This window comes from Sinocyclocheilus anshuiensis, unplaced genomic scaffold (genome assembly GCF_001515605.1).
Source record: "Sinocyclocheilus anshuiensis isolate Anshui unplaced genomic scaffold, SAMN03320099.WGS_v1.1 scaffold816, whole genome shotgun sequence".
Taxonomy (NCBI): domain Eukaryota; kingdom Metazoa; phylum Chordata; class Actinopteri; order Cypriniformes; family Cyprinidae; genus Sinocyclocheilus; species Sinocyclocheilus anshuiensis.
This window is the reverse complement of record NW_015554154.1, coordinates 243,390-254,005: the sequence shown is the minus strand read 5'-3', so window position 1 is coordinate 254,005 and position 10,616 is coordinate 243,390. Positions and strand designations below refer to the sequence as shown.

Below are 10,616 nucleotides of genomic sequence, written 5' to 3'. Positions count from 1 at the left end.
TATAATATTACTATAATATGTACTATTATAGTATATAATATTTATTAATATTTTGCATTAGTTTTTATTTTTTGGATTTTCGTTTTTCATTTAATTTTAAAGTTTAAGTAATTTTACTGTTTTGTCATTTTTATTAGTTTTTTTTTTAAATGTCTATATAGTTTTTATTCATTTTTATTTCAGTATTAGTTTTAGTTATTTTAGTACCATTTTAGTATCAAGTTAAACTAAATAAAAATGATAAATGTTGCCTTGGCAACTAGCTGAAATAAAGTATGTTTTTAAAATTTTATTTCATTTAATTTTTTTATGGCTTTAGTTTAAATTAATTATAATAACCCTGATGTGCAACAAAACTGCACACACTGAATTTTTCTGAAGATTTCAGCAGAAGTGGAATGCCTGTGATTCACAAAGCACTATATCCCAGGTGAATATGACTATGCTTTAAATCCATTGCTTAAAAAAATTGAGCAGAAATTGTGAAAGGACTGAGCCTAATATTCTGTTATCTTGGATTGGATGCTCACACTGGTATTCTTCACTGGAAAATCCAACCTTAAGAATCCTCATGATTTAAATTAGTAAAGCATCTAGTGGTTTGTGATCAAGAAGTGCCAATGACTGAATCACATGGGGAGGTGGATCTTTATATTATAATGAGTCATCATACAGTGGTAAAACTTATTATGTCAAACTTATGATGACTAAAAGACTGAGTAAAATTTTTGAGGAGTGACTGTGATTGACTTTCTCATCAGTCTTTTTTTTTTAGATAAAGTTTGTCATGCTTAGCATTAATCCCATTTTAAATTTGAGCAGTGAACTTGTGAGACATGGTAGGGTGTAGAGCGCTTTACCTTTGCAATGTGCTTCCTAAATAGATACACTCACTCTGTAGCCATTATAACAGCCTTTTAAGTTGCTGACAAGCTCTGATCTCGCTTTCATATAATATCACAGATGCACATAAAGACAATCTTACCATTAATGTAAGTGCACATCAATTAGATAGACACACACCCACGTTTAAATCGTGAGAGGTCTAGGCATGATCATATTTATACTGAGAGAGATGTCTGAATGCACATGCAAATATGCACATACACAAGCACACAAGTACAAACACATTTATTTGCATACCGTACATGATAACAGTTAATGTAGGCTACTAGGTTATGGAAGCTGGTGCCTGTATTAATATCATAATAAAAAATTATTTACTTGCACAACATTATGTCATTTATTTATTAAAGGTGATGCCAAACAAGCAAGAATAATCACAATGTCAATTTTATTGCTGCAATATAACAAAGAGTGAAAAATTGAAGGGGGTCTGAATACTTTCCGTACCCACTGTATATACATACACATACACATATATACATTGATATAATTAATTAACTAAAATATACATTAATTTCACACACTTGCATATCACAATGCAATATGTTGCCTAATAAAATAGATAGATTTTCATTTTACCATTGTTTATGTACATTTATGATTTCGGCAGCCTTGGTTTTATAGCAGTGTTGATAACTTTTTTTTTTTTATAACATTTTGAAATTAAACTGTGGTTGTAGAGATATGTATATGTATAAATTATATAAATATTATTAGGCAAAATATTTTATGAATATAAGCTATGTTCCTGCACCCATAGGTCCTGAGGAGCAGTTTATTTGACTAGTCTTATTTGCATGCTTTTCAATAGCTGAGGTTTGTAAGGGCCAGCAACACTGAGGTTTTGTCTATTTGCATCATGGAGTACATGAACATCTAATATTGAGCTGTTCATACAGCAATACACAACACTGTTTATAGTTCTAGTGGTAAAACCCTTTGCTAAACGGACAAATATAGGACAAACAAAAAATTAGACAATTTTGACATCATTAGGTACAAAGACATCAAAGAATGCTGTTCTTTTTATAAGGTCTTAGACATGAAAGCTGCGAGTCTCAAGAGCATATGTGCTTGCACTGTTTATGTTTTTATTCATCTGGTGAGTCAGTGGCCATTTTTGCTGGCCATTTTAGTTAGCATTTAGTCTCTCGTGGTACTACTGGCAGTTGTAAAACAAACAAAAAATTAGACAATTTTGACATCATTAGGTACAAAGACATCAAAGAATGCTGTTCTTTTTATAAGGTCTTAGACATGAAAGCTGCGAGTCTCAAGAGCATATGTGCTTGCACTGTTTATGTTTTTATTCATCTGGTGAGTCTGGCCATTTTTGCTGGCCATTTTAGTTAGCATTTAGTCTCTCGTGGTACTATTGGCAGTTGTAAAAAGTTTCTTAGTAGAGTTCTTTTTCTAATTAAGACATGACAGTGTGAAAGAGACAAATAAAATAAATGACTAATTTGCTGTACAGGTGTAACCTCACCTATAAAAAAAATAACGATCTGCCATTGTTTGAATGAAAAACCTGTATGATTTTTCTTCTGTAGAACAAAAAAGTCGATTTTGAATAATGTACTGGTTACTTTTTCTGCGCACAACAAAGGAAAACAGGAACTTTCATACTTTAAAAAGCAATAAAAGAAGACAATACGACATCGGTCACAAATCTCTGATTCGTTACTTTGAGTAAAATTGTTTAGTGAATCAATGATTCAATTCACAAATTCGATCTGGGGTGCATTTCCAAAAAGCATTGTTAGCCAGTTATGGTCGCAAGTTCTGCTGAAATCTACTGGTAACGATGGAATTTGTGACCTTTTCATAATTTAAATATTTTATATTGCTTTTGCATGCTCCAAGTCCCATTCAATGTAATCGCACAGAAAAGAGTAACCAGTCAATTATAATTCATATTTGTTTTCTATGGAAGACAGAAAGATGTGCAGGTTTGAAACAACACGAAGGTGAGAAAATAACGTTAAAACGTTCATATAGGTGAACGGTCCCTTTAAAACTAAATCGAGGACACAAGCTTACTCGTCCCATACACTAACCACTAAACTATTGTTTTTGTTGAAGTGGAGTCACAACAACGCATCATTTGCAATATATTATACGAGGACACAAGCTTACTCGTCCCATACACTAACCACTAAACTATTGTTTTTGTTGAAGTGGAGTCACAACAATGCATCATTTGCAATGTATTATGCAAATTTTCTGACAGTTTTGTTGCATCATCATTTGCAACTTACCATTAGGAGTGGATATCTTGGTAATGGCATATTAGCTTCTTGTCTAGGTTTGTTATTTCAGCTTCGTCTTAAGGAACAGGTGCAAACTGAATGTTGTGATTGGGCCTGCAATTCAGTTTTGACACTAAGCAAACGTGCGCGCTTGGCGTAAAGCCACTTGTTTCTGTTACACTGTATAGCAATTTCCAACATGTCCATCCCCTCACGTTTGACATGCATACAATCAAACACGCAGACACAAATACTACCCTCCCCATAACGCTATAATAATAGACAGCTCGCTCAATGGTCTAAAGTAAAGCCATTAAAGTGAATAAAGGCGGTAGTTGCTGAAAGGCTGGAAATTGTTAAAGACAATACTTAAAGAGTGGGATTTCTTCCCTGTTGATCTGTTAGGGATATCCTACTCCTAATGCTTCTCTCTATACATCAAAGGGCTGGCGCAAATAAAAGCATGCTTGTCGAGGGTGAACAAACTGCCTCCTTTGTGCCGCCTCCCAGCCAAACTCAAGCAACACAAAGCAGTTGGATGTAATAAACTGCAAAAAGAAGCCCGGCACTATTTAGATGACATGCTCTGCTCTGGTGCTTGGCTGCGTACCTTTGTCTGCCTCTAGCTGGGACCGACATATAATATTACTGCATCGAAATCCTCTTAGACTCCAGGGTCCGATTACAGCCCCCCTGTACCTCTCTCTGGTTCTTTTCTTCCTTTAAACTAAGCAAAGTTGATATCTGTCTGATAAAACAGACTGTTAACACTTTAGCTTTAAGCCTGCGGCTGTATAGTAGGGAGTGGTCTGACAGACTGAGGATGTTTTCAAATACAATGAACATGATTTATTTCAGTCATCTGAAATGGAGTAGAATAATGTGCCCATGTATATAAAGTATGCCGTGGCATGATGAATGAAAAGATAAGGCAGATACAGTATTTACTGTCCTCATTCATCAGTTTGGATGTAGTGAAGTTGTTTTGCACTGAAGTCATATGGAACGATACTGACTTCACAATACTTCAGAAGCATTTTCACACTTTACTCAAAATGCTCTGTAAAATCAAGCTTGAAATAGAACAGTTCACCCAAAAATCATTTAATCACGCTTATGTTGGTCCAGAGCTGTATGACTTTTTTCCATCAGTGGAACACAAAAGGAAAATATATTTTGAAAAAATATGCAAACAATACCGGACCCCAATGATAATCTTCCTGTAGCCTTCTTATAGCTCAAACTGGTGCTAACAATGGGTTTGATTCTCGGGAAAGGAAGTACTCTGTACCTTGAATGCAATGTATGGCACTTTGGATAAAAGCATCTGCCAAATGTATAAATGTAAAAGAAAATCGTCATAGTAAATTGTCATTGTATGGATGAAACGCTTGTATTTAAATTATGAGTGATTAAATGTGATGACTTAATAATAAGGTTTAATTTATTAAGTTGATGTATTTCCTCAGCGACCAGCACAGATCAGCTCTAGGCATGACAAAGCGGATATCATCCTCTTTTGGAAGACCAAACAAAGTAGTTTCGCTTTCACAACGAAACACACAGCGCCTTCACGACGTGGCAGCAACAACAATACTACAGTGAGAATAAAAGTTACGCCTTCTTTCTTTGCGTGAACATTTGGGCGGCGTTATGCAAATCTTCCCACATAGTGACGTAGACATGTGGGGGCGTGTTAGAACGAGCTGTTTTAGGTAGGCCTGGTTGACTCTTAACTTTTATAAAGAATATCTCTTTGGATTTGACTTTAGTCTTTGCAACTTTACAGATCTTCTTTATGCACCAAGAGCTTGTAACACTCCAAAGAGAAAGGAAAAATGTAAATAGCATCATATGACCCCTTTAACAATTAACTTTGCCAGCATTTATTAATGTTGGTTAATGGTAATCTCAACATTTACTAATACATTTTAAGATAAAAACTTGACATTAATTAATGCACTGTGAACTAACATGAACATGAGCATTAACAAAGGGTAATAATAAATACTGTAAAAATATATTATTCATTGTTAATTCATGTTAGTTAATGCATTAACTAATGTTAACAAATAAGACCTTATTGTAAATATATGAATTAGTATTATATTATTTGTGTTCCACAGGAGAACGTCTGTCACACAGGTTTGGATTGACATGAAGGTGATTAAACAATGACAGAATATATAGTATTTAAATTAAGAATTACTAAAAAGAATACATTTTTTTCTATGAATTTACAACATGAACGTACCATCACACTATCGGAGGCTTCATGTATGGCAGGTCTAATCAGCTAGAAGAGCTGCGCAAGTCTCTCATTAGCTCTTCATCTTGCTCCCCATGTAAAAAGCAGCCTTTCAATGAAAATGTTCAAAGAGAGGCTTGATTCGGAAGGGCATCGAGGGGAAGAACTGCGGGGCTCGGGGCCCTGCGGGGTAACGGCGTTCTCTGGCTGCATACACCTCGCAAGGATACCTGGGTGCATGCTGGATTTCGCCGTGTTTGTGAGGAGAGAATAAAACAGTTAAGATAAAAACTTGACATTAATTAATGCACTGTGAACTAACATGAACATGAGCATTAACAAAGGGTAATAATAAATACTGTAAAAATATATTATTCATTGTTAATTCATGTTAGTTAATGCATTAACTAATGTTAACAAATAAGACCTTATTGTAAATATATGAATTAGTATTATATTATTTGTGTTCCACAGGAGAACGTCTGTCACACAGGTTTGGATTGACATGAAGGTGATTAAACAATGACAGAATATATAGTATTTAAATTAAGAATTACTAAAAAGAATACATTTTTTTCTATGAATTTACAACATGAACGTACCATCACACTATCGGAGGCTTCATGTATGGCAGGTCTAATCAGCTAGAAGAGCTGCGCAAGTCTCTCATTAGCTCTTCATCTTGCTCCCCATGTAAAAAGCAGCCTTTCAATGAAAATGTTCAAAGAGAGGCTTGATTCGGAAGGGCATCGAGGGGAAGAACTGCGGGGCTCGGGGCCCTGCGGGGTAACGGCGTTCTCTGGCTGCATACACCTCGCAAGGATACCTGGGTGCATGCTGGATTTTGCCGTGTTTGTGAGGAGAGAATAAAACAGTCTTAAAGTGATGTTATGACTCATCCCCAGGGTCATTTGCTCTCGCTGCAAATGAGAGTGGGTGTCTCACTAACTTGCAGATATAAACTGGATATTGTTTTCATTATTCTAAGGTTATATTTGGTAAAGGAGGAGAGAGCGAGTGAAAGAAAAGCAGCAGAGAGAGACAAAAGAAAACCTATAAGAACGTTTGCATCAAGACGCTCCCTCTCACGTTCCTCCTTCCCTCCTCGCCAGATAATGTTTATCGTCAAACCTTCGCAAATGTCAGCTTGTCGTGACGGGATGGACATTTGCCCTTGGATTCTGACGCCAGGGGTTACCTAATCAACACCGGTCCTGACTCAGTCAACTGGATTTCATGAAAAAAAAAGGGCTAAAAATGAATGACCCCTATAGGTGAGAACACAACAACAAAGCATCAAATCCACAGAGAGGATGTCTGCGCAAATAATCAAACCCAGTGTCCACATTACGTGCCATTTTTCATTTCACTGTCAAACTTCAGGACATTTCCACCCTCAGGATAAGACTGTAGTCATGGTTTGATGTGGACGCCATGGCAACACAATAGGCGGCCTTTAGGTGTCCTCACAATAAGAGCGAGGTTGTCAGGGACTGACTCATCAATGCCAATGCTCCATGCATTCGCCCTATTTATTGACCGACGGAAGGGTTAAGTAGGGCATGAAGTTCGACAACAATGTTGTTTGGAGAGAAACTGAGTACATGGGAGTGTGGCAGAAAGAAATGATCTAAATAAGCATAGAAGATGATACCTAATTTCGTTTCATCACTGCACATTTCTGCCTGTGGTTTACTACAAACCATTCTCCTCCAAAGCCTCTGAAACAACCTTAGAAGCACCCACACCGCATGTAACCATAACTACACATGCCGCCTTTGCCCTTCAGATGATCCATACTCTGAATACAATCACCTGCTGTCATGCGATGGGATATTGTGGTGTTCCTGTAGTTTGGTTTGAATATATTTGAATGGAAGCTGCATTGTTTTCACTCGGCGCTTGGCCTCTTGTTGCCCTCTGACGTAATGACACACCTTTTGTTTGCAAGGTTTGGACTCAAACGATGCGCCGAGCGTTCAGAACAAGAACATTCTGGTTATTCTCCATCTGTAATTACCGCTCACCTAAATGCATCAGGTTGGACCATCTTATCTGGTTAACTTTTCGCTTTATCTGTTTGGTGGTGTTTCTCTGGGAACACCAAAGGAAGTAATATTGCATCAGATGTTTGTTGAGGCCATCATTGAGTCAGCGTCTATTTCTGGTCTAGTCTCAGGTGTTCCTGCTAATCAAATCACACTTATTCATTATCTTCATCCTTTCAGGCATTCAACTATTATCATCCTGCTATTTCTTTTCTTCCACCCTGTTGCTCTCACCCTCAACTTTTAGATTCAACCTATTTGTCTTTTTAATTCTAAAACACTGTTCCTCTCGAGGCAATCCTGCCCCTGCACCGCTGCATCTTCTGATGAGGCCTTTTAAATTATTGCTTTTTCTCTTAAAAAGACAAACGTCAAAGAAGATTAGAATTTTAGGATTAGATTAAAAGATAATGCACGACAAGGGATAAAATATAAGGAGGATAACAGACGCAAATAAGACGAGCTACGCTAAACCATTTCGCAAACTACTATTAATCTTGCATCAAATGTGTTTTTCATCTGCTAGTAAGCCACACGTTTAGTCAATATGATGCGTTATGACACTGCACACCCACACATAAATCTGTGCGATATAACTTCAGGTCAGATGTAGTGATATGCACGACCACAGGATTGTTCAGGAAGTTATCAAGGCTGCATCAGCTCTAAAGTGTTAGCTGGCAAACTCTACTTTCTCTCTCACATGTTAGGAGTACAGTGGTGCTCAAGTCTGTAATTAGCCGGGTACCAAAGCATGGCATCTGTGATGTGAGCTGGCTGGCGGGGGAGAGAGGCTACGTTGCTTCGTAGGAGGTACTGCGTGTGTTTGTTTACGCTGAGGCGGAGGCGTGTTAGCCTGTTACGCCACTCACCTGTCACAAAAACAGCGAGGAGCAATCTGGTTTTAAATTCTGGAGAACGCCCACCCAAAACGCTATCCTTTTTCCTTGCCGAGACTGTTTTCCCGTCTGTCACTGTCGTGGCCACACCACACTCAGAAGTCCAACTTAATGCATGGCTATATTCAAATTATGCTTTTAAAAAAAAATAAGAAAAGAGGAATTTGAAACCCCTAAAATTGAAGTGGTGGTCATAAACTTGTGTTTCCCCTCACTACGTCCCCTAAGTTTATCAGAAAGGATTTCTTTATCAACTCTACAAAAGCAAAAATGTTTCTTTCCAATCCTATCGAAGTCAAACTTTAGGGCTCTTGACGCACTTTACACGTGCATCTTTTTTTTTGTTTTTACCGTTTATATCGTAAAACAATGTATGTGAAGTCTCTTGGGGCCCTCTGATAAGACAATGACTTCAACGTGATCCTGTTCTACCTGCAGTTGCTAAGCAACATCCACCTCCAACCTCTCACTCAGACTCATTGGACAATCTTAGAAACATAGCTGTCAGCTCATTGGCTCAGAGGAAGTTAATTAACTTTAGTCACAGCCTTCCCCTTTCAGAAAAAGAGGGGGAAAAAAGCTCAGGGTACAATTTTTGTGAATGAGAGAGAGGGAAGAACAGAAGCAGGCTGAAATACTGAGGGAGTGTCAGTGCTCATGTTTTCTTGATAACTAAAAAAAATAAAGCAGATAATGAAAGCATGCTGCAAACTGTCAGTTATGAGACTGATATCAAAGTTAAAGAAAAGATGATTCCAGCATTATAGCTGAAGCTGTGTTTCACCTTGGAGAGATACTAAAGAGACGCTTAAGAGACACTAAAAGAGGGAGGTGGGTATCCGATTGCGTGTTCAACATCAGTCTTTTGTGATGTTTGGCTGTGGGAGTATGAAAGCAGCAACCAAGTGGGGTATTACTAAGTATCTCATTACTGTTTAGTCTGCAATTCAAAAATCTCAACAATAGTCCCACCAGTGATCAAATACTAGCTGGTTAACAGTTGTGGTTACCAAATCACTGGTGCAAAAAAAGGTCAAAATAAGAATAGACAAACGTATTACTTACTTATTTTTATTCATAATTTGTTATGGCGCTTAAAACCTCTCAAAAACAAGACATACTTAATATTAACTAAATAAATTGTAAGAATGGAAAAATGGTCACAAGTTGCTTTACAAGAAAAAAGAACAGCTCTCTCTCTCTCTACATACACACATAAATATAATATACATATAATATATACAAAAGATAATATAAGCTACATACATTGTTTTCGTCTATGTTGCAGGAATATAGCAGGCTACAGCACATTTCCTACTTCTGCATGTAAAAATGAACTAGGCTACAGGGTATATCAGACAAAATATTCAAATAAATATTAAAACAGGCCCCTGAGGGGTTTTTTTTCGTGGAAGATATGTAAATTCATATTAACCGAATCAATAAACCATTGCAGTTTTACTGATATGCTCATGTAGCCTACATAGTCTTGATCATGACGCGTGATATTTTTTTCCCCGATCACCAACAAAACGCTTCAAAATACTATCACCAGCGCAATACACAGACTAGTATGGCCATTATGAACGTTTATACATGAATGAAAAACCCCATTCCGGCTAATATCTACTCACATATCTGAAGATGAACTCCATCCTCCAAATGTATATGTGGCTCTGTCGATCAGTCTGGTTTTGATATCTTTCATTAATTCGTATTTTACCGACATTTTAATTAATTGAAAGGTTTCTCTGTACTCGCTGTCTTAAGCTGGTTTGACTACCACTAATGTGATGCTGAAAGGTGATTGGTTTGAATTATTCACTAACAATAATTGGTTAAGGAGGCAAATTTAGTCGCCAAATTTTTAAAGCCGCCACGTGCTTTTATCGGTCGCATTTTGGATGGAAACAAACGACGCTGCATCATTTGAATATCCAATCTAAATATATTTAGTAACGAGAGGAGCCAATCTCCTGTAATCTTTAAAACAGCGAATCAAAGAATATATATATATATATATATATATAAATGATCCATAATGTATAATAATACAATAATACAGTATCTAATATGTAGTTATTTCTTGGAGAAGTTTATACACTGTAGTTCCAATGTTATAGTCCCCATGAAATCAAAATTAAAGTTTTTTGGGTGTTAGTATCAATATGTTAGTCTTAAGGATATATATATGGCAGTGTGCTCCAAAACAGTGACAAAATTCGCATTTAGAAGATATAAGCATTCAAAGCTTGCAGTTCGTCAC

At 36.8% G+C, this 10,616-nt stretch overlaps 1 protein-coding gene across 1 annotated transcript in view; it reads right to left on the bottom strand.

Annotated features, from left to right (window-relative positions):
- Positions 1–10,036, bottom strand: part of bdnf (brain-derived neurotrophic factor) — a 32,053-nt gene extending 22,017 nt beyond the window's left edge. The window contains exon 1 of the mRNA XM_016463442.1: positions 9,985–10,036. Within this exon, the coding sequence (XP_016318928.1) occupies positions 9,985–10,005 (21 nt within the window). The 5' untranslated portion in view covers positions 10,006–10,036. The remainder of the gene's footprint in view (positions 1–9,984) is intronic.
- Between the last annotated feature and the right edge of the window lie 580 nt (positions 10,037–10,616).